Source organism: Medicago sativa, chromosome 6, assembly GCF_051527215.1.
Source record: "Medicago sativa cultivar Bolivia chromosome 6, Bolivia_mono, whole genome shotgun sequence".
Lineage (NCBI taxonomy): Eukaryota > Viridiplantae > Streptophyta > Magnoliopsida > Fabales > Fabaceae > Medicago > Medicago sativa.
The window spans coordinates 17707665-17732608 of record NC_140754.1 but is presented as its reverse complement, the minus strand read 5'-3'; the positions used below and the strand labels follow the sequence as shown (position 1 = coordinate 17732608).

General features: G+C 32.6%; 2 protein-coding genes across 2 annotated transcripts; one reads left to right on the top strand and one right to left on the bottom strand.

Moving 5' to 3' along the window:
- Positions 1 to 6999: 6999 nt before the first annotated feature.
- On the top strand, positions 7000 to 13676 carry LOC146913334 (cytochrome c1-2, heme protein, mitochondrial). Its single transcript, XM_085716527.1, has 8 exons — positions 7000 to 7101; positions 8750 to 8817; positions 10604 to 10815; positions 11695 to 11974; positions 12058 to 12129; positions 12722 to 12838; positions 12952 to 13017; positions 13101 to 13676. Exons 2-8 carry the CDS (start codon positions 8761 to 8763, stop codon positions 13215 to 13217), a joined length of 921 nt encoding a protein of 306 aa, XP_085572653.1. The 5' UTR covers positions 7000 to 7101; positions 8750 to 8760; the 3' UTR covers positions 13218 to 13676.
- Positions 13677 to 14586: 910 nt separating this feature from the next.
- LOC146913333 (uncharacterized) lies at positions 14587 to 24601 on the bottom strand. Its single transcript, XM_085720912.1, has 2 exons — positions 24553 to 24601; positions 14587 to 15635 (listed from the first exon to the last, which is right to left on the bottom strand). Exons 1-2 carry the CDS (start codon positions 24599 to 24601, stop codon positions 14587 to 14589), a joined length of 1098 nt encoding a protein of 365 aa, XP_085577038.1.
- Between the last annotated feature and the right edge of the window lie 343 nt (positions 24602 to 24944).

Here is a 24944-nt window from a genome sequence, read left to right as displayed (position 1 = left end):
ATTCTCTGACTCCAAATCATACTCTAATTGATACTATAAACTTCTCACATTATCGGTTGAGCAAATTAAATCAAATGTAAAATTTTAAATACAATTCTCTGACTCGAAATGATGCTCAATCTCCCCGTCATTTACGGCTCCAAGTCCAAATAATGGGAGCTATCTTCTGTTACTGGCTTAGGGTCATTGTTTGATATAGGGAAAGACCATTATGAAGAATCATATGGAGGAAATGTACATGCTCATGTCATACAATTTTGACTAGTTTATAACAATTTTCCTGCCATGAAACAATCTAATGGTGTTTTGCTAATGGGTTCTGATATGCTGCATGCAGAATCCTTCATCTATGTCATCGATTATCATGAAGAATGATGGTGCTGGTTCCACGAGCAGCAGATCCTCAAGAACCCTGGCATTAACTGGGTTTTGCTCCAAGCTATCAATGTCTGTGCGAGGGCATCCTCTGTTCATATATATGATCATGTTTCGTGGTAGTCATCCTCTGCTAACATTATCGGTTGGCGCACAAGTTTACTTAGCTTGCAGTACACGTCACCTTCTAGATAACTTAATTTCATTTGTAATTTCAGTTTCATTTAACTTACATGTAGTTAGTTATAACAATTAAGTATGAGATGACACTAATCAAGTGGATATAAGCTCTTCTCATGTACAATTTTGTTACAATAAATCATAAATTTCATCTTTGAGTTCATCTTCTTCTTCTTCTTCTTCTTCTTTCTTTCATGGTTGAATTTTTCTCTAATATGGGTTATAAAGTGATCAATAATATTTATCGTGCATTGTTTTATCTTAAAAGAATCATGAATTTTTTTATAATGTGATTTTTTGAAAGGAATTGTTCAATAGAAGTATTTCCTCTTTGTTTTAAGGCCTTTTTCTATGCCAGAAATCCAGGATTCATAACACGATGAATTTGTATTTTGCTCTTACTGCTCTAGCTACCATCGGTTTCAAACTGAATTTTGTATAATTACTATATGAATATTAATACTAATTAAGTTAACAAGTTTTACTCAAGTGTATGTTTTCTGTCATTCTATGTCTTTGATATCATACCGTGATTTGGATCGGGTTGCTTAGACAGAAGTGGAGGTAAATGCAATGTCCGAGATTGGTTGCCGTAATAACGAGGGTAAGATGTTTACACTCCCCGGTAAACTCAATGATCACTTTCCTCAGTCATATGCAAATGAGTCAGCTTCTAGATTTGCTAATGGAGGAGTCTATCCTCCTGATCTTAGTCTTATCACCAACATAATTCATAATTTTCTTTGTATATCATTTTCTCATTAAGTTGTCATTTCTAGGTATAAACATAAATCAAGACACAATATTTAATGTCTGTTTGCACTTTTGTAACTCAGAAAAATATATGTTTACAAATGAAAGCGTTAGAAAAGATTGTTGATTCTGATTTGAGGTGGTTTGGACATGTATTGATATAAGACTAATTAAAGTATAAAAAAATTGAAGATCAAAGAGATCGAATATCTGGAATGAAAAAATAATTTTAAAATGGATATGAATAAAGTTTATTTACTACTCCCTAGAATTTCATTTTAAAGATCTCATATTTTATTTTTACTAGTCTTTAAACTCACTTTCTTTCCGATTTAGTCCTTAAACAATATAAGACGCACCACTTTATCTATTAAGATATTATGAACTAAATTAGAAGATGGTTATAGTTTAAAGACTAAATTGATAATTTATTCAATATTTTACATAGAACTAACTTGAAAAGAGTTATAGTTTAAGAAATAAGTTTTTTTTTTTGAAGGAAGTTTAAGAAATAAGTTGATGATTTATTAAAAATATAAAATGCTTTTTGATAACAAGGGTGGGGCAAAAAGTAGTTGCTAAATCATTAAGGTTCAAAAGCACATAACAATTCTCATGGCTAGAACAGTCGAAATGTTAAAGCAATCATTGTTACGCATCTAACAATTGCTCAAAAGCATCTATTGAACGACAATTAATTATTGTTCGCTGTAAAATGATAGTTATTGTTGTTCAACACTTTTTAAATTGGTTAAACCATTACCAATTTAAAAAGCTCCCCGAACAATAGGTAATTGTCCATTTTGGATAATTTGATGTGTTTGTGTACAATTGTTAGATGTTTAAAGAACAATTTTGAAAATGTTAAGTCTTTTGGGTCCTAAAAAGCTCCATCTTAACAATGGTTCCGTTCGAAATGGAAATTTAACCGAACCGAGTCGAAAGATTTGAATTTTGAACCGAACTGAAATGTTATAATGGTTCGGTTTTATGGTTCAAAATCGAACCAAGACTAATATTTTTTTTTTAAAATTGAAATTGATTATTCTGAATCGAATAATTTTTTTTAACCAAATTGTTATTATTAGTAGCATTGAAAGAGAAAAAAACAAACGAAATTGAATTTTAGAACTTTTTAAATTGAAGCAACTATTTCAAACCAAACTTGTAAACATGAATTGAACCGACTCAAACTATTTCAGTTCAGTTCCAAAAATGTTAGTAATGGTTCGGTTTTTTTGTTCGGTTTGGTTTAGCAATTCGGTTTGGATTTTTGGATTTTTACCCACCCCTATTTGTAAGTGTCTTTCTACTTTAACTCAATCTTTTTTTTTTGTTACAACTTTGAATTGGGTCTATTCACCATTGTTTACCTCTAAATTTTTCATTTCATATATTTGTTTATCTATTTTCAATAGGGGTGTAAGTGGTTCGGACAAAACCAACGAAACCGAAAATCCAAATCGAACCAAACCGAAAAAATATCCGACCTTGTTTGGTTCGGTTTGAAACCGATCCGAACCAATCGAAACCGATCTAGTTTGGTTTGGTTCATGGTTTTTCATTTCGAGATCCGTGAAACCGATGAATCAATCCGATGATAGCCACACTCCTTATTTTACTAATATTATCCTAGCTCACACAAACTTATGGTTATTGGTCAGACCCAAAATTAAACATAAAATACTTTATAATCCATTCACTAAAAAGAAACCCTAGTTGTCAACCACACTCCTTTAATTTCAGTTTGCATGGATTTGTTATTTTGACTATGTTTTAATTTTAGCATGTTCTTTTTGGAATTTTTGTCTTTGCTGATGAATGATGCATGTATGGATCATGAATGATTGAAATATTTGAGTTTGATGAAGTTGTTTTTGATGAATGATGGATGAATGAATCTTGGATCATATGTATGAAATATTGAGTAAGGTTAGTTATAAAAAGTTGTTTGAAAAATAGTGAACATGAAAAAACAAAATATGAAATACAATTATACAAAGTTCTATAAAATATTTTGTGAGAATATGAATTTTTTTTAATTGTACTTTTAAATAAACCGATCAACCGAACCAACCCAAACCGATTAGTTTGGTTCGGTTTCTTTTTTGAAAAACAGTGAAAACCGAACCAATCCAAACCGATGAAGGTTTCATCGGTTCGGACATTTTTTTGACTGAAAATCAATCCAACCCGAACCGTTACACCCCTAATTTTCAATTTCAATTTTGATTTATTTTGTTGTGTTTGCCTAGTTTTGCATATTTGCAATAAAAGTCAACAATTTTGTATTCATCACAAAACTAAACTCGCTCTCTTTATCTTTGGTAATTTTTTTTACCTTCATAAAAGTAGATGTTTAATGTATGTTGATTCATTTATGCATAAGTCAAAATTGATTATAGTGATTATAATTGATTTTGTCTCCATTATTAAAAAGAAAGAACTTGAAATTAAAAATTGGATCTTTTTATACATTGTTCAACTCACTTTTACAATAATGTATCTTAACATAAACGGCATTAACTTTAACTCTGCTTTACTAAGAATTAATTTTACATGATCAATTCAATTAAAATCAATTTTTATAACCGTAGCACCAAAGACAAGTTCAATGGTAAATGGTAATGTTCTTTCTTGACCAGGTACGTTTGTGTTAGTCAATACAGTAGCACATGCCAAAGAAAAAAAGAGGACAATACACAAACTAAACAGTTATTTGTTTATTTCCATATTCAAAATCATCCAATTTAATCTTTCTCATCCACTTTTACACTTTTTCCATTATTGTGCTCCTCTCTACTCTGCAAAAATATCAACAAACACCACGAGCCAATGCCACCTTAAGCAATTTCTCATTTGGCTTCTTCCTCATCTCACATAGAATTTAACCTAATATTGAGTATAAATAGGACCATCATTTCATTATACTAAAATAACATAGTAGCATATAGATAGAGAGGAAACATGCAGAGAGAAAATAATTAGAGATGGAGAAAACTCTCACCTCTTCAAACAAATTCACCATCTTCCTTTCTATAATCAAACTCCACATTAGGTTATGTTACCAATAGCCTCATTTTTGTTTCATTCTTGACTCTTTACCCTAGTATTGCATTAGCTTTATTCCACTCTTCCCTTATAATTATCTTTTTTATTATGTTATGTTACCTTTACATTTTGCATTACTTTTTTTTTCTTTCCAAGAATAGATAACTATCATTCGCTCTTTTTGCGACAACAATTAACTGCCGTTCCAAACATACATATATAAAAATAAAAAAATCCAACGGCACTTAATTGTTGTGGAGCATGAAAATCCAACTATTGCTACCTTCAATCATGAAAATCCAACCTTAGATAGTTTCTGATCCAACTATTACTACCTCCAAGTTATTGTCATGAAAATCCATTCTAAAAAAAAAAAAATACATATATAAATATTCTAGAATGGATCAGAAGCCTTACATGTAAGGTTGAGAATTTTAGTGTCGTTGGATTATATATATGTCTGTATATTTGGAACGACAATTAACCGCCGCTGCGAAAAGAATGAACGGTAGTTAGCTACTGTTAGGGTTATTTAAGTCATTTTCATGTGTATTTTTAGCAAATTTTAATTTGAGAACAACAAATTTCATATATGTAATTGTGTACTCGAAACTCATTTTTATTTTAATTTACGTCAAGATGTGTTGGACCAACCATGAAAATGAGTATGATTGCGTAGTTATTTTGAGAAGTTAAACATTTTTTGTTACGTGACAAGTTATTTTTCTTTAATTAATAAAAGTCTCTTGTTCTAAAAGACGCAACTATTAGAAAGGAAAAAAAATGAACCGATTGAATTTAAAATGGATTAATTTGTTCTCAACTATTTAAATTAAAATTTCTTCAATAAAAACTATTTAAATTAAATTAACTACATTAATCCCATAAAAAGGTAACTACATTAATATTTACAATTTCAAAAAATGTTGCTACTTAAGAATGGATGGAAACCTTTGCTTCATAGTATGCATAAGACAGACAATAGAGCATATTAAAACTCGACAGACCACTTCACATGTCGTGCCTACACACAATTGTTACAATCCGAAAATCAAAGGGGATGGTTCGTACAAAAAGGAGAGATAAAGAGTACATTGATTGGTAAAGGATGAAATAGAAGATACATGAGTCTCTCATTTTTAAAGCTCTACTACACTAAATTGAACCTGACTCATAAGTTCTATAGTTTTTTGGTGGTGTTGTTGATTAAGGCCTTGATTAAAGAGTTTGAATGTTTAATTTATGTTTTTTGGTTTTCTGCTTTTTATAACGAAAGTTTACGATGAAAATGAGGAGGAAGAAGAAGAAGAAATGGGTGAAAAAATTAGTTGTTGATGGTACATCGTACGATATAATGGACCTCCATGATATGACAATCTTTTTTATGAGAAAAGATCAAAGGATTATAATTAACAAAATTAATAAGGTCTTTGGTGGACATACATAATGTTGGTCTATCTTAAACATACAAAATTAATAAGGTCTTTGGTGGACATACATAATGTTGGTCTATCTTAAACATTTGAGGTTAAAGTTTACATAAAGGGATCAAATTGACTCTCTAGTGTTGGGGAGTCCGGGGAGCCCCCAGGAGCGGCAATGGGCTAAACGTCTAAGACCATAAGAGACTTGAACACCACACTCTTACCCAAAAAACCTTAAGGCAATAGCCTGTTCCACACTAGGATCCCGCTCCCGCTCCCCACCAAGCCTAACGGATCCCGCTTCCGCTCCCCACCAAGCCTAACCACGGCTCTGATACCACTATTGGGGAGTCCGGGGTGCCCCGGAAGCGGCAATGAGTCAAACGTCCAAGACCAAAAGAGACTTGAACACCACACTCTTACCCAAAACCTTAAGGCAATGGGTTTATGGGTTCCCACTCTTATATATCATTTGTTTCCTCCATTCATAGTCGATGTGGGACATAATCACTCACACTTGATTACCTAATAAGAAGACATATTTGAAGGACCAAAGTGAAAGTTTTAGAAGTCATGGGTTAAAAAAACACATAAATTAATTAAGGGGGGTGTCCAGTTAAACCTTAATTTAAATAGTTGAAATCTTATTGACCCATTTTAAATTTTGTTGGTATATTCTTTCAAACAAGATACAACATTTTTATTAATTAAAGAGAAATAACTTCATGCGTAACAAATTCTTTTTGATTCCTCTAAATGACATCCCAATTGTAGTCATCCTTTAGGGTTGGTCCTACACATCTTGAGGCCTAAGGAAAACTATATAAAAAAAAAAGGCATAAGTCATAGTTAGCTACTTCTAAACAAGTTAATAGTTAAAATTGCATTAACCCATCTGTATTTGTTATTTCATACTAGAAATGTATTTGTAATATTTTTTTTATGTTAATCAACTGGTTTTTAATAAAAAAGGATTTTAGGAATTCTAAGTTTGATTAAAAGATATGTAAAGTTCGATAGAAAATTTCTGCACAAAAATCTAATTTGAGTTCTTCCGAACGATTCGTGATTTAATAGATTCACAGGGGTTGTGTAAAGTAAGATTAGTGTTTGGGCTTTCATTTCATCTTCACGAATAAGACCCAAAAGCCCATAGTCGATTCTAGTGGCTACAACGCAAGAAGCGTTAAGCCTTTTTCGTTCCCAAACACCTCCCAAGTCCCAATTGACTCTTCTTCAATCACCAACTTCTCTCTCTCTCTCTGCAGCTTCTCTCTCCGGATTCGATCCTCTCTCTTCCCAGTCGCGCTTCCAATTAGTAAGCCTCTTTCTCTCTCTAGCTATCACTTTGATTTGGATCTATGCACTACTTTTGAGCTCCAATTTTTTCATTTCTCATAGTCATTTATCGATTTGCAATTTTAATTTCTGATTATTTCACTGATTTTACCCTAATTTTGCATAGCTGCGTATTTGGTACTAAAAATCAACACTTTTCTACTAACTGCTGAATTGAAATGTTTATTTTCATATATAGTGATTTTAATTAGTGTTTTATTAGTTGTAATTTTATTCATTGGCGAGATGGATTTGTCAGTAAATTAGTGTATTTGTTAAGCTAGTTTATGAAATATGAATGATTTGAAAATATAGTTTTTTTTTTTTTTTTTTTGTATTGGCATTGTGTTGTTTGAGATTTGGAGTGAAATTTAGTGATAGAGTTTTTTTGTTTTGTTTTGGAGTTTAGATTTTGGATTGGACCTTTACGTTATAATTTGATAGCTAGTTTAATAATGTGTGCATGATATTTATTTTGGATTTAGGATGTGTGTTGATTTTAATTATTTAGTTTATATCTAGTTTAATAATGAGTGTCGATGTTGTTATGTTGAACACCTTCACATGGGTTCGAATTCGAGATCTCATAGTTGTGTGTGCGTTCAGGTGGTGATTGCCTACAGAGAGAATAAAAAAAAAAAAAAAAAAGAGATATGTAACGAAGTAATAGTTTGGCTTAAATATGTTTTATTACGTCATTTATTTTTTAGTTTAAGTTTGGGATGTATGTAATTTTAGAAGTTTTAATTGGTCTCTGATATTTAGTTTTGGTTTTAATATGGTCCTTTTTGTTTAAATCTTGTTAGAAATGGACCAAATTGGTACACTTTCACAAAATAAGAAATCATTTCGAAACAAAAAATATATGATAAGGGATCAATTGAAACTTTTAAAGTTAAGGGACCAAACTGAAGTTATACAAGGGCCCCAATTGAAACTTCTAGAAGTCAAGGAGCCGAACTGAAACTAAAAAGCAAGGGACATATCATGTATTTTAGTCTAATAAACGATGCACTGTTTGCAATTGCCTTGCTGATAAAAGATACCGTTTAACGTGTTGGGGGTACCATTGGTGTTTTTTGTTGTACAAGAATATATAATAATGAAATATCTTCAGTTTTCATGATGTCTCATGTTATAAGATTATGTGATTGGTGTTTTTTGTTGTACAAGAATATAAGAATGAAATTTCTTCAGTTTTCATGATGTCTCATGTTATAAGATTATGTGTCATGTGTTGATTGTCTTTATGTGTGTATGTCCTTTTGTATTGTCTATCTTTTCCACATTCTTCTTGTCAAGATTTGTTACGTCATGAATTAGACAGACTATACACCTATTTATCGAGTGTTTAACATGGTTTTTCTTGATAGATCATCTCATTAAACTCCACGATATGAAATTTGAAATACGCTATGTTTGTTCTGGCAATTTTCGTTTTAGGGTTCATTTTTCGTGGCTTTTCATTGTAAATAAAGTTAATAATTTTTTCGATCACCACATACACTCATTTTGTGATGCTGTCTATATCATTGTCCTTGTGCATTATTTCTTGATCTTTGTCGTGAAATTGTGTCAGATGTATTTTTGTACTTATCCTTAGTCTTTTTTGTATGAACAATCCTCAGTCTGAACAGAGATGGCTGGAGGTGTTTTTCAACAATTATTGAGGAGGAAACTCCAATCTCATTCTCTGGTAAGAACTTGATCCTCTATTCATGATACTTTTATACTTGTGAGGGTATTTATGTTTCTGACCTTATCTTATGGGATTTAAAATTGAGACACTTAGGCTAGACTTTGAGGGATGGGGGATAATGGTTTTGTTATACATATGCGAGGGAAATCAGAAGTTGTCTTTTCTGGAAGATGTTTCATATAGATGTTCATTCATGATTCACCTTGTCTTACAATGCTTGTTGAAGCAATATTGTATATTCCAATTTATCAGTTAAACTGTTGGATTAATGTCACAATACTTTGGAAAATGATATGCTATATCGTCAAATCATTACAACTAAATTTTGCAAAAAAGTTTCCAGGTTCCCCTCTAACAGTCATAGATATAATAGACTCCCTTGCATTACTAGTTTATTATTGTGTATTGAAAAGTATTTAAACACGCAAGAGTTTAGTTGACACTAATATGTTTGTAGTTGAGAGAAGTTCATTTGATGATATATAATAAAAAATAAATTTGAAAATGAAAGGAAAAACTCAAGCAAATGCTATAAAGTGATATGCAGTACCAACTATGATCAAGCTTAATTCTGTTAGGTGGACTAAGCTAGTCATTTGATGCCATTAGGTTCTATCATTTAATGGGATTGGTTCTATGAGAAAAACCAAATTGTTTTGTTTTGGTTTCTATCTGTCCACCACTTTTTTCTTTGGCATGTGGTTTTCTTGTCTTAATTTACTCTCAAATGGTCGTTATCAAGGATGTAATTCTCAGACCATGCGATCCACATCACCTGATGCCGTAGCAATACCTTATGATTTGCATCCCTGACTGAAAAAAATTAGGTAATTGGGAGCTGGATTTTGGAGGGGGATGCTTTGGAAGGCTAAGTCTATATTTCAATATGTATTTGATATTTTAAAAGAAATTAAAAGAACAACATGATATTATATTCTCTTGTATCATGTTCTTGTAATTTTTTATTTTTTTTTTTAAATATCAAATATATATCAAATATAGACTTAGCCCTCCAAATCATGTTACTCTAGAACACTCCAAAAACCAACTCGCTAACACACCTTTAGAGTTTAAATTTATTCTATATATTACATTGAAATTTTTAATACTATAAATAGGAATCGGTGTGATCATTGTAGTAGTCAAGATTTTTCTATTGTTGTAAAATCTTTTGACTGTTCAGGTGGCATCATGTTTCACTCAGACTATAGAAACTTTTCAGAGTAATCATTATTTTTATTTTTTTTAAATATCAAATATATATCAAATATAGACTTAGCCCTCCAAATCATGTTACTCTAGAACACTCCAAAAACCAACTCACAAACACACCTTTAGAGTTTAAATTTATTCTATATATTACGTTGAAATTTTTAATACTATAAATAGGAATCGGTGTGATCATTGTAGTAGTCAAGATTTTTCTATTGTTGTAAATTCTTTTGACTGTTCAGGTGGCATCATGTTTCACTCAGACTATAGAAACTTTTCAGAGTAATCATTGTATCCAAGTTTAACTTTAGATGGATTTATTCATATTCTAGATTTAGCTCTTGCCTCTTAGTACTACAACTGAGTTCTTGGCTCCAATTATGGTTACTGCATGCCATCTTTCATTATAAGCTTATTGCCATTGATTGTCATATTGGAACGATTATTTTTTATTGTTATGGTGGAAATACATAATTGTTCGTGTCATAGATTTTGATGATTTTATAACAATGTGTCCCTCGGAAGATCCTGATCATGTCTTTTTCTAATCACTGCTGTATAATTGTTGCAGAGTCCTTCTGTATCATCCATTGTCTCAAAGAAAGACAGTTCCGGCTCTACTGGCAGCAGTTCCTTAAGAGCCCTTGCTTTAATTGGAGCTGGTGTCTCAGGTCTTTTGGGTTTTGCAACAACAGCATCAGCTGATGAAGCTGAGCATGGCCTCGCATCTCCACACTATCCATGGCCTCACGAGGGAATCCTCAGTTCATATGATCACGCTTCGTAAGTTTGACTGGAGTTTTTCCTTCGTTTTTTTTTGGACAATTCCTTTTATTTTGCTTAAACATACATACACTCAAAGTAGTCCTTGCATTTGTGATCATAAGTGGTTGTCAAAGTCAACTATAGGTAAATGTTTAATTTACTCTCTTTATCACATCGCCCTAGTTTTAATTTTTTTCAGCCTTGGAGAATCTAGTCTTCCTATTATGCTTTCATGGTTTTGAGGTGACATGATCTAACATGGTTAAAAACTTAAAATCTTGGTTCTGTTATACTGATGACTGACGAGTAGTATTTACCATGTATTGCGATATTTGCTAGAATGTAAATCTCTGAAAGAAATAGTTGCATTTATAGATCCTGTGATAGGACTCATCCTATTTTAAGGCTTTCTTCTGGGTCAGGATTTATAATATTGATAATTTCTTGTTTGCTCTACACCTCGGATAGGAGCCTGAATGAGAAGGTGGGCTCAAAGCGACAGTTAGCACATCAATTGTATAGGTTCATGGTGTGGAGGGTTTATGTTAAGAGAAATAGAGAAAGTGGGAAATGAATTGTGCAAGGAATTTGTGTTATTGTTGAGTGGAGAGAGAAAGGTATCAAGAGGGATCATGCAGTCTGTTAGGGGCAGAGAACATTAGTTCCTTTAAGGAGCTTAGCTCTATGGACAATAAGATCTTCATTCTATTGTATTTTCCTTTTATTTCTATAAATAATACTCTCTATTTTCCTTTATTGCTTTGTTTTATTCTATTTGATGTTTATGTAATCTGGGTTTGCATTAACCTCCATCATATATTTAATCTGAACTTCATGTGAACGTTAGTTTAAACTAAAATTAAGATCTTGATATATTAGCTGATTTTGTATGAACAGGATTCGCCGTGGTCATCAAGTTTATACACAAGTCTGTGCTTCCTGCCATTCCATGTCTTTGATATCATACCGTGATTTGGTTGGTGTTGCTTACACAGAAGAAGAGGTAAAGGCTATGGCAGCTGAGATTGAGGTGGAAGATGGCCCCAATGATGAGGGTGAGATGTTTACACGCCCTGGTAAACTCAGTGATCGCTTTCCTCAGCCATATGCAAATGAATCAGCTGCTAGGTTTGCTAATGGAGGAGCCTATCCTCCTGATCTAAGTCTTATTACCAAAGTAATGTCAATTTTCTGCTAGTAATTTCCTTAGGTTTTATATTGTATGAATTAAAGTAACATGTTTGCCCTTTGTGTTTTCAGGCTCGTCACAATGGTCAGAACTATGTGTTTGCTCTCCTAACCGGTTACCGTGACCCCCCTGCTGGTATTTCGGTATATTCTTCTTCATACCTTTTTTTAAGACTAAATACAGCCATTACAGTAACTTGCATTCTTCAGAAGTTGTCATGTGGAAATTGCTTGACCACCTGTTGGTGGTATGGAACCAAAAAATTGTTCTTTTAAATGTTGTGTGGCTTTGAAATCTAATACTAGCACATCAATGATTGATAATTTTTTTTCCCTTTCCCTGCACACCAATTTGTAAAATATTTAATGCGTCGTGCAAATAATAGCCTTTTGATACCATAGATGATTTTCTTTCAATATAATTTTTCTATGTAATTTGATTTATGAAATTACGTTTCAATATAATACTTTCATGTGGATGGCTTGGTGAAACAGTATTCCAGCACACAATATTAATGTTTCTTTGCACTCATATCATATATGTAACTTCAGTTGTCAATCATGCACATATATGGATATTGACGATAAATGATGAACTTCATTATACTTACTCAACTTTGTATTCTTGTCAAGTCTCAGTATTCAGTACAAGTTCATAGCTATTCTGTCCTTGTATCCGTGTGACAATACTGCTCTTGATCTTTTGTTTATGGATATCTTTTTAATAATAATGTAGATCAGAGAAGGATTGCATTACAATCCTTATTTCCCTGGTGGAGCCATTGCCATGCCTAAGATGCTTAATGATGGCGCTGTTGAATATGAAGATGGTACCCCTGCTACCGAAGCTCAGGTACTTTTATGAGCTGATGAGGATTTCATTCAATAAATCTTATCATAGTTAATAATTATCTATCAACTTAGGAAGAATGAGACAACATTTTATACTTTTATTTGTTGTTGCAGATGGGGAAAGATGTTGTGTCATTTTTGTCTTGGGCAGCAGAACCTGAGATGGAAGAGCGAAAACTGGTTTGTTTCCTTTATTTTCGTCTTCTATCAGATCAAATGAAATAAACGTATCTGATTTTCTTACACATTGCTACTACTTGCAGATGGGATTTAAATGGATATTTGTACTTTCATTGGCATTACTTCAAGCCGCATACTATCGTCGTCTTCGGTGGTCTGTTCTTAAGTCTCGCAAGTTGGTTCTTGATGTTGTCAACTAGCTGCCTTCAAGCTTTGTTTTTTATTTATAAAAAGATTACTGTTGGCAATAATTTTGCCAATTCTCGTCATGCCAAATTCGTTGGAGTTACAGAAGCATGTTCTGTTTTTGTTTGAAGTAGAAATAAAGCTGTTCCATATATGTGAGATGCATTTTACTGTCTCTCCCTCTTCTCAAACATGTGTATTTTGTTACCTCCTCCAGGACCTACATACACTTATATAATCTGGAATTTTAGACATTTGTTAAGTGATTGGGTTTATTTTTGGTTATCTTCAGTAAAGAAAAAAGGGAAAAGGGAGTGTCAGAATGTTCTTATTGGAAACTGGAAACAAGATTCTCTTCCAATTCAATTTTATTATGTTGTGATGATCAGTAATGATAAACTATTCAGTATATTTTGGTCAAAGTTTTAAGCAGATAAATTCATCTGTTTATATATGAAACTGTTATTGGCTAATGAAGACCCTAAGTATGTTGGTATATGTATCGAGTTAAGATTCTGAATATTTCTTTTGAGAATGGAAAATGAATAAAAATGGATATTGCTGTATAATAAAGGTTTCAAATGTACACGTTTCAACAATTTGTTATGGATGACACAAGTACATTATCTTAAATCTCCTTAGTTTCAAATCCATATCCTTCCATCAATGGCTTCATATCGAATGTTAAAACAAACACACCCTTTTGGTTTTATTCATTACCAGAAACATTTTTATCTATACTGTTTTTCTTAATTATCTAATACAAAAACTTGGGAGTGGATCCTTTCATGTTGAAAAAAAAAAAAAAAAAACATGTTAAGTTTCTAATCTCTACCATTTTTAATACACATTCTTATTCAGTATGTTACATTGAGGATTGGGACACTTAACATAAAGTAACTAAACAGTAACACTCATCATCTTACAAATTAGATTTGTAATGATCAATTAGACTCGATAGACAAATCTAAGATGGTATTAAAGACTATCAATTTGACCGATCCACCGTATTATCTACACACCAAGCCAAATTAGGCTAACACGATGGGATGAGATCCATAATAAAAAGAGACAAGATCTGAAAAGCTTTTTTAAAAAGTGATACCTCTCATCTAACGACCTAATTTTAATGAGTTAGATCCAAATGTAAATATCTACGATTAATAAACTACATTCGATAATCATATAATAGGCATAACATAGCTAGACATTCATACAAAATCGACGCAACATAACCAAACATAAAATCTCATCTAATAACTTGATATGTCTAAATAATTTTTGTTCCCATAAAAAAACCAGAAATCAAGTCTGTAGATAACAACGATAATGTCTTCAAAAGAAAAATAATACAAATAATGAAAAGATCATAAATATAACAATCTAAGCATTCTCTTCTATTGTCTCATCTTCACAATCCATGTCTATATATTTCACCTTCATGCACTGATCTGGACAATACCAACCAAGTGAAGAAACTTGATCACCGGATTTTCCCACCAATGGAATCGTGTGTATTAGCTTTGCCTCCATCGAATAAATGCAGCACCTAGCATGTAAAGTCTCGAGATAATACACACAATTGCTCAGATGTCCCCATTTACCCGGTCTTCTCATAGCACAATGACCCTTACCTCCTAAGAACAATGCTTTATCACCCATCTTAATCCACATCATTGTATCGAAATCCATCTCGTAGATATTCAAATGTTTCGCAGGAACAAAATCAACCAAAAAAAGTTGATCATTTGTTACGATCAACTTAAGATCTTCTGAATCATCATTTGGGATAGGATGAACAGGCATCCAAGCAAAGCTAGCATCAACCACATTAATCTTTAACTCCCCGAAATCAGCCTCGCTTGTGACAAGATATACTTTATTACGAAAAATTGCTATGTCCGTAACATTCACGTCATACACCCCATAATACCATTTCCCTATTCTAGAATGATAGACCTTATATTCGCGCTTATTATTTGATAGGGCAAAGAGAACATGAGATTTCGATAACAACGATGTCACGAGCACGATATGATCATGGTGAGGTTGACCTCTAAAGTGAAATGACTTTATAGCATACCGAATTTCATGTCTATTCAAAGGGTTGACAAAGTTAACATGATGATTCTTGCTTTCAAACATCATGTATCCTCCAGTGCACCCAACAAAGGATTTGTTAGAAGTATTATGCAATTCAACCATAGTAGTCTTACCACGAGACATGTCACACAAATAGTATAAGTCCATTTCATTTGATGATTTGAGCAAAACCTGTGGTGATTGAGATTCTAAGAAATCTTCTTTAGTTCTATCAGTAATTTGCTTCCATGTTTTGCAAACAAAACCAAATGCACAGAAACCTACCACATCTAGTCCCTTAGAAATCTCCTCCCATAACTCATTTCCAATTTCTGGTAATATTTCAGTGCCTGCATATATATAAGAGCTAATGATTTCATGCATCAAGATATTCTGTTAAGGCGGTATAAAGGAAAGATGGAAGTGCAAAGAAAGGAGGAGGTATGAACTCCTAAGGAGTAGGCAAGTAGGTGAATGAGACATTCAAAAGTGTTGTGGTAATTCAGACCTCGACCACAAGATAAGTAAAATTAAACTAAAAATAATTCTAATTAACAAAAATTCGAACCCAAATCTCTCAAACGATTTGTCGTTAACTAAAACTCATTAACTAAGTTCGATTATTTAGTCAGTAGTAATATATATTAGCTAGTACACCTTCAATTATTAAAAACTGCAATATTAGAATAATTTATCACTAGCAACAAAAGCCAAGACAAATAAAAAAAATTGTAATGAAAATTTAGGATGAGATGATGATGCTCCAATTCAAGATAGAGAAGACCTTTGAACTCAATGAACAATTCTAAAAATATTTATATTTACTTCTCTTCAAGGGCTCAAACTCTAACTTTTTTACCATTAGACCAAACCCTTGGAGTTTGCAAAAATAAGTTTAATTCATAAAACATAATATGTTTCTTAATCATGTATCACAAAATACAATCATATGTGGGACTTCAAATAACAACAACAACAACAACAAAGATAAAAATGTGATAATAAAGTAGAATAAACTAGCATGGTCAAGGAGATTTAAAATATATTAAAAAACGTAAGAAAAAAATCATAGCATAAATAAATAATAGAAAAGCGAAAAGACAACCAGTATGAGAAAAGAAATAGTGTCACATATAAATGAACAAATCAGTATAAAAAGAATTATTAAAAACAATTATTAAAAATATTTCATTTCATTCACCAAAGGATAGTCTTTGAAAGTAAAGGAGAAGAGATAAATGCCATCACATAAAAGCTAGTATGAATTAGAAGTCAAACAAATTAAAGGTATCTTTTTTAATAAAAAATATTTTAAATTGATAAGGTATATCATAAATATAAATTCAATTTTTAGGTGAAACAATTTTTGGCTAAGCTTTATTTACCTCACCGCCAATGTGTGGATTACAATGACCCATTTCCTCTGGAAAAGGGTTAGCACCAAAAAAAACAAACATAAATTGAACACCACAAAAAAAGATAAATTTACAAACAAACTCAAAACATTCAAGTTAATAATAACATAAAGCAAAAAATACGTAAAAATAATGTAACAAAAATCAAAGTGATTGGAATACTCATTCTTTCGGATCTTGAACGTTGACAATCTAGCCATTGACCGAATCTATGATTGATCAAAGTTCAGATCTACAATCTGAACCAAACAAACACCACACCAAGACAAGAGATAAAAAAAACATCATCACACCAAGATGCTGAATAAAACATTATTGCACTGAGATAACGAAATCACGAAAAAACACAAAAGAAAAACATATATATATATATATATATATATATATATATATATATATATATAACTTATTTAGATTAAATGATGGGAAAGATACACATGGGTGATTTTGGGCCAAAATATAACGAAAAATCAACCCCAATTTTGATAAATGAAGAAGAACAAAGAGAAAATTTAGAGAGAAACTGGACCTTATCTCTATAAAATTAGGGTTGGTTGGCTTTATTACTTGGTTTTAGGGTTTTCACCCTTTGACCTAAGTTTATCAAGTCCGATCGTATGGTTGCAACCCTTTTCTTCTGCTAGCTACCATGGCTCAGATCTAACAACACATGATCTAAAGTTGATGATTAAATTCATACATGATTTTATTAATAATTTACTTTCTTGGTCAGAAAAAGAAGAATCTGCTTTTAAAATTCTAATAAATTGGGAAAAAAAATATTAAGAGTTAATCAACCGGTTTCTCTCTAAGATGCGCTGAGAAAAAAGAGTGGGTAAGTTATCACTGATTCGCTAAAACTTGATATGCAAGAACCATAAAAAATATTGAGATAAACTGGTTAGTAAAAAAAAATGAAAAGAGGAATATGTATTGACAAAAATGACTACACAAATGTTGAACTTGAACGAAATTGAATTAGCTAGATAAAATAAGATGAAATGGGGAAGTTTAGAAGTTTACTTGATGGTGATTGAGATCCACAACGATGACGACGACTTATTTCATTTTGATTCCCTGACATGTTTTTTGCTTCAGAAGTTGTCACTCTCTTATAGTTATCTTGTATTCTCTCTCTTTCTGATATTAGACTAAATGTAGAATCTACTAAAGTTTGAGCGTTTAAAGCTCGTGTATAAAAAAGAAATCATTTATTTTTAGTAAAACTTGGGTATTATTTTCTTTTTTGCTTTTTTTGGTAAATCTCATGTATCTGTTACCAAAAAAGATCATATTTGACTTTTTTTATTATAAAATATATTTTTTATTATTGTTTCACAATCATATAAACAATTAGTCAAATCAGCCCCAACGCTAGCGCCGTCGGCCGTTACTTTCCTCGCCCTTCGATCAGATTAGACGTTTTCTTCTCCTGCGGCAAGCTTCAGTTCGGATTCCCAACCTACGGTCAGAAGGGACACACTATTGTGTTGATCTAGGTGTTTCTGGATGGTGATTGCGAATCTGGGCTAAAGCCTTTAGTATTCCTCCCCGCGTCAGAAAGAGGGTCTTATTTGGTATGTACTTTGGGGCTCGAAAGAGCGTTTATCTTGATGTGCTTTGTTGGGAGAGGATGGTACGTGGATTTGCTCCGTGTTGACGGTTGGTCCATTCACCGCGGTCTAGACCTATACTTAAGAGGCTGTTATAATCTATGTATGTTGTTTTTAATTTTCATATCACTCGTTTGGGTAAACCTATATTTTGTGGATAAACTGGTTAGGTTTATGTCCCCCAGTTTTTTTTATGTATTTTTTTTCCCTTTTTTTAATAATATATTTATGAGCATTTGAAAAAAGATTATAGTTGGGTACCAACTGAGTTGGGAGTCACTCTTTTTTTTTCTGTCAAATATTCGATGAGTGTTAAATAAAATAAAACATTGAGATATTTATTATTTGTTACCATTTTACAATAAGAGATATTGTGCCAAAAAATTTAAACTAAGTTTTTGGTTGAACACGTATGATAGATATTATATTCACACGAAATATATCTATCTATTATTATATATAATGGGAAGATAGTCATGCAATTACGATCTCCCTTTTTTGAACATGTCTTTTCAATTTTGCCATTTCATTCCAATTTTGCCCTCCCACTCTTATGATCTCCATTTTTTTCGTTACATATTGATTTCTTTTTTTCATTTACATCTTGATTGTCTATAATTGAATGCATTTATTTGTTTTTCTCAGTTTTTTCGGCTCATTGACTTTGTAACCAATGAGAAAAATCAAAAGAAAGTCCATCTTCACCCTTCCGTTTTATGAGAAGAAACACACCTCTAAACACATTATATTCTCATTCACACCCTTGATATTCATAGTATCATTTTTTTTTCAAGTAGCCTAGTGGTTAGAGCTCACACAATTAAATGTGGAGAAGTGAGATGTCTGGAGTTCGAACCCGGCCTCTACATATAATATGTAATATCCTTACCAACTGAGCTAAGCTCACGGGGATTATTCATAATATCATTCTTCTTATGAACAAAAATAGATTGAACAATATAGAGATAAATAAGTGTGTTTTGCAGGTACTTTATGGTTTTCTCCTTTTTCTTCTTAATTTGTACATTTGATTTGATTTATTTAATTGCATTATAAAATATTTTCCCTCCTCACTGTTTGTGATATTGAGCTGCATGATCATTACATGCTAATTTTTCAATTTGTTCTTTTAACATAATTTAATCATAGAAGTATATTCTCTATGTTGAGCAACATGATCATTGCACATTCATGTTTCAACTACTTCCAAAATATGTTACTTTATTCCCTATTTGAAATTATGATAGTGAATTTTCAAATTTTTAGCTTATTCATGATCAAACTATTTGATATATTATGTAAATCACATGTGCATGGTACATAATGAGAGATATTTTTGGGTTAGGTGATATGATTTTGACATTTTGGTTTTGCACACTATTTTTGTGTTTTTGTATGGTTAATATCATGCTTTCATTGCTCTGAATGTTTTCTTAGATGTGATTAGATATGTTGTTGATGACAGGTCATCTTACATTATTTTTAGCATGTTTTTCAGTCTTTTTTAGTAGGTTTTAGCAGAAAAAAGGAATAGTATTATAACAATTGTCTATGATTTCAGGACTTTTGTAATGTTTTCTATATTTGAGTCTGTAATTATAGTTTTCTCGAAACATAGCAATTTTAGGGGGTTTTGAAGTAATTCAAGAAGAAATCATGCAAATCGGCAAATCAAGAACATCCGAAGATTTGTGAAGACTTTGGGAAGACCAATAATGAAGATTAAAGATGCCTCATGAAACGTTACAATGGGACGAATTCTGTTCCCAGGTCCAAAAGGCAAGTTATTTGAAGAGGAACACCTAAAACGACGTAAAATCGGAGAAACTGGGCCCGAACAGCTGTGCCATGTGCCTACGACATAGCCATGCGCCTAGGGAATATCCATGCTCCTAGGGCATATCCATGCACCTAGGGAATGGTTTTGGCTACACTCGCATGCGCCATTCCCCCTGAGGATCCAAAATGCGCGGGGCACAAGCGTCTTTTCCTGCTTTTTGTGGGTAAAACCCGCATTTTTACACCAAACCCAGTTAGAATCTCTCACTATAAATACCAATCTTCCTCATTCAGAATTTCTTATTGAGAACTTGAGCAGTTCAAGAGGAAGGCAATTCTAGAGCTTTGGAGGAGTATCCATCTTCTCCTTGATTTTCTAGTTTCTAGGGTATGTTTTTATCTTTAGTAATTTGTTTTTAGTTACCATGTGTAAGTAATTCTTTTTAGGTTTGAGTTCTAATATGAACCTCTATTTATTTTTGTTTGATATTTATTTAATTTAATGTCGTTTATATTTTATTTATCTTTTGTTCGCTATTAAGTCTTATTAGGAATTTAGTTTATTTCTGTAGTAACGCAACCTTAGATTAGATACTTAGGTTGTGACAAGGCCCAATATTGATATTACTATCATGATGCTTATATCTTGATACTAATATCTATCTGTCTAGGAAGTAATTAGTTATAACTAGCGAAAGATACAGAAAACAAGTTGACCCTAGTAGTAAGTACTTAGGAGGTGGCATTACTAATATTGAGTAAAATCTGCTGATCCTAGGAGGTAACTAGTTAATAATTAAGAAAACAAGTGTCTGCTTGAAGGAAATAAGTCGTAGCCTAGTGGAACCATTCTCTTGAACCCTGGGTAAGGTAGACGCCGATAGGGCTGCCCGTTTGTAAAACTACTAAGTGCGAGAAGAGAGAGAGAGAGAGAGAGAGAGAGAGAGAGAGAGAGAGAGAGAGAGAGAGAGAGAGAGAGAGAGAGAGTGAGAGAGAGAGAGATGAGTGTCCTAATATGCATATGGATTATTATGTAGGCTGATGAACATATTTCACGGGTCATGGATATGAGATATCAAGTCTCCAAATATGAATAAATATTAGGAAGAATATTTACTCATACTGAGCTGACCTACCATGAGAATACTATATAATGAGTTATGTAAATTGTCATATTGTATTCTCATAGCAACAATGGTGTATGCCATCCTTCAACCTGAAGCCACTATGATCCTTAGATGTGGAGTCAAGTGCTTTGTTTATGTTGAAATGTTGTCCGTAACAAGATGATTATAAAATCAATTTATGGACATCTATCAAATCATGTTGAGGGACATGAGTGATATAGATGATATTTATCCATTCCATATAACTAGAGAAATATCTATGAGCCCAATATTGAACTAGCAAAGTGACACATTCTATGACTTGTATTCAATATAGACATGAAGGCAAATGGAAATTATACAGATGACATTCTCGTCACTTGGTTAGCAGTGATGTGTTATTATATATTGCTCATTGTTTAAAAAATTAAATGTATCATTCAATATTATCGCCAATGTTACGAGAACCTACGTGACCACACATATAAGGACATATATATGAGAGGTTAAACAAAAAGGTTGGACTTATTTAAGATTCAATGGTGTGATCTTATGACTCACTAACACTAATTTGAGAAATGCAATATACAATGTTTAAGTGAAAATGAGGTACACCGTTAGATACAATGTACTTCAGTGGTATTGCGTTTCACCATAAGGTAAAGAGCTCGCAATTGATTCTACAAGTAGAAGTTTGTGTTGAAGCAAAAGGTTACTTTCATAAACCATACCCTTTTGATCCACATTCATAATGGTTCGGCTAAGGGAAATTTCATTCCGCTATGTTTATTACTCTCTCCGTTTCAAAATGAGTGTCGCTTTAGTCAAAAAAATTTGTTTCAAAATGAATGTCACTTTCAGTTTCCAATGCAGTAATAACTTTTTCTTTTCAATTGTACCCTACAATTAATACTCAGCACACTACTTCCAAAGTATTACTTTTGAAACTAACCAATAGTTAATAACGATAATTTGGTAAAATAACTATTCTCTTTCTGTTAATCATTGCATTTCTTAATATGTGTGTAAATACCTAAAACGACACTCATTTTAAAATTGAGGGAGTAATTTCTTTTATTCACGATTTCCCTTCATACAATAATATACATGCATCCAAATCATCAAATACTTCACAATGTGGATCCACTTAGCTGCAAATTGAAGAATCTTTGCATGTGACTTAGTATTCAACGATAATGTCACCGAGGTGCCCCTATTTTACAATAGACCAACCTACCAATGTCTCCCCCAAGCTTCATCAACTTTATAATTTAATTCTTTTTTTTTTTTTGGTGAACACTTTATAATTTAATTCTATTATGAAACATCTAAAATATCTTACTTGTATGAATGCATATACATAAATATCAACAAATTATCATAATCTACATCAGAAAATACTGTTTATAGCGAAACATCACCTAGCGAAAGTTTCACGACTAAGAGCAATACAATTTACAATATTATCATCATCAATAATGAATTACTAATAATCAATTTCTTATTATTTACTAACTCTTATCATTAACAATTACATCTAATTATTCATTACATTTCTTTAATTAAAAATCACTACACTTCTCTCACAAAACATCCGTATTTAAATTAAAAACTCATCATAACCATTTCACTAATGACTCAAACACACTTTGTATCTTAAGTTGAAAAAAAACCACAAATTGAATAAAAGGTTAAAATAAAGATATCATTATTGTCCTAAAATATCAAGATTCAAATAATAACAAGGATTTATAAACAAAGTTGTATTTCTAATAAATAGAATTAGAAGCATAATTGAAAATGTGCTGAATGGAATTAAAATTTTACTGCTATCAAATGATTACTATATGATTTCTGTTGTTTTTCGATTTAAAAATTATACCGAACGAAATTATTGGGTGAGTCACGACCAGGTCGCTTTCTTTAAGACGTTTCGCGGCACTACCCTAGTTTGTGCAAGGTAGACTATCAACCACGCCGTCTCCAGGATAAAACAGCCCAGATCACTGTTACGAGTATATACTGCACATTATATAGTCGCTCGAGAATTACACCTCAAAGTATGGTTCAATCGTTTGATCGAAGCCACTCGATACGGTACGTAACCGCTCTATTCGAAACCGATGGGACAGAAAGGAGTAGAAGAAGAAGAACGATTTGTTAAAATCGAAGGGAGAAGAGAGAAAACCGCACAGGAAGCATCAACTGTGAGATTTTGGTGTGAAGAATGAGTGGGACGAGCTCTCCTTTTATAGGCAGAGTTCGTGAGAATTACTTGGGGATTAAGTTTGCTTAATCCTTAAGCAAAGCAAACGCGTTTTCTTAATTGGAAATATCCGGAAGTTTCTTGGATCGGGTCGGAATGTAACACATCAATTTGTTACGTGTAACGCTTTCGTATAATGAAAAATTAATTAATTAATTTAACATTTTCAAGAGACAAAAAAAATATATCAATTTTCTGACCCACGACCCAAGCCCAAGCCCGGCCGGTCGGACGGACAGCGACGTCGTCGTCGCGCGTGATATATATATTTTGTAAGCGTTCACCCGTTCACAAAAATGGGTACCCCAAGGGCACACCCTTGGAGGTCACCCCACCCTTATATAAACACTTACTAGTTGGGGTGACTCTCCAATGTGGGACATTTTTAAGTCACATACCCACACACTAGTTTCTCATAGTGTTTTTCTTTCTTTCCAATTTTCTCACTAGACTTTAACTAGTGTTCCAACAATCCCCCACTTGACTTCAAAATGGTTTCGAGAAATAACGTAAAACGTTTCCATAAGATTTGCTAATATACAAAGGTGTCGCCAACAACTTGAACCTTTGCATAGTGGAAGGTATTCTGATTTAACAAGAGTTGCTTACAGCATTGAACTCTATCTCAGACATAGAATCCACACACAAACCTTTTCATAGGTGTATTCTAAAAGCCCGTGCGTTTTAAGGCCCTGCACGTGTATCCCGGTTTTAACGAATGCTCTAGGAATTCTGCCTCAAAATTCCATAGGACCGGCCTAAGTTCCACATTCGTATAGGTGAGTCTATCAAGGGTACTCCTGTAGCTGTGTACCCCACTCAACATAGAGTATAGATCTCATTAAGAGTTACTATTACCTCATCCTTCTTTCGCTGCAGGATCATGCTTTCTATATTCTTTCTCTCATAGCATGTTCTACCACTTCATGACTTGTTTTTACATTTGCAAATGTTTTTATCATACTTGTAGTAGATACATTTGTCACTTTCATTCACTTTGAACTCATTCGTAATCATTAAGTTGTCAAACTTTTCATGCCATTGCTTAGGGGCTTGTTTTAGACCATACAGAGATTTGTCTAACTTACAGACTTTGCTTTCCTGTCCATGGACTACAAAACCTTCAGGTTGTTCCATATAGATTTCTTCTTCCAACTCACCATTCAAAAAGGCAGTTTTCACATCCATTTGGTGTACTATCAAGTTATAAACAGCAGCCAAAGAAATTAGTACCCTTATGGATGTGATTCGAGTAACTGGTGAGTAGGTATCGAAAAAATCTATATTTTCTCTTTGTCTGAAACCTTTGGCTACAAGGCGTGCTTGTATTTATCAACAGTTCCATCAGGTTTCAGTTTCTTTTTCAAAATCCATTTACAACCTATTGGTTTGCAGCATGGAGGCAGTTCAGTCAAGTGCCAAGTTTCGTTAGACAGTAGAGAATCCATTTCATCATTTATGGCTTCTTGCCATAAGTCTG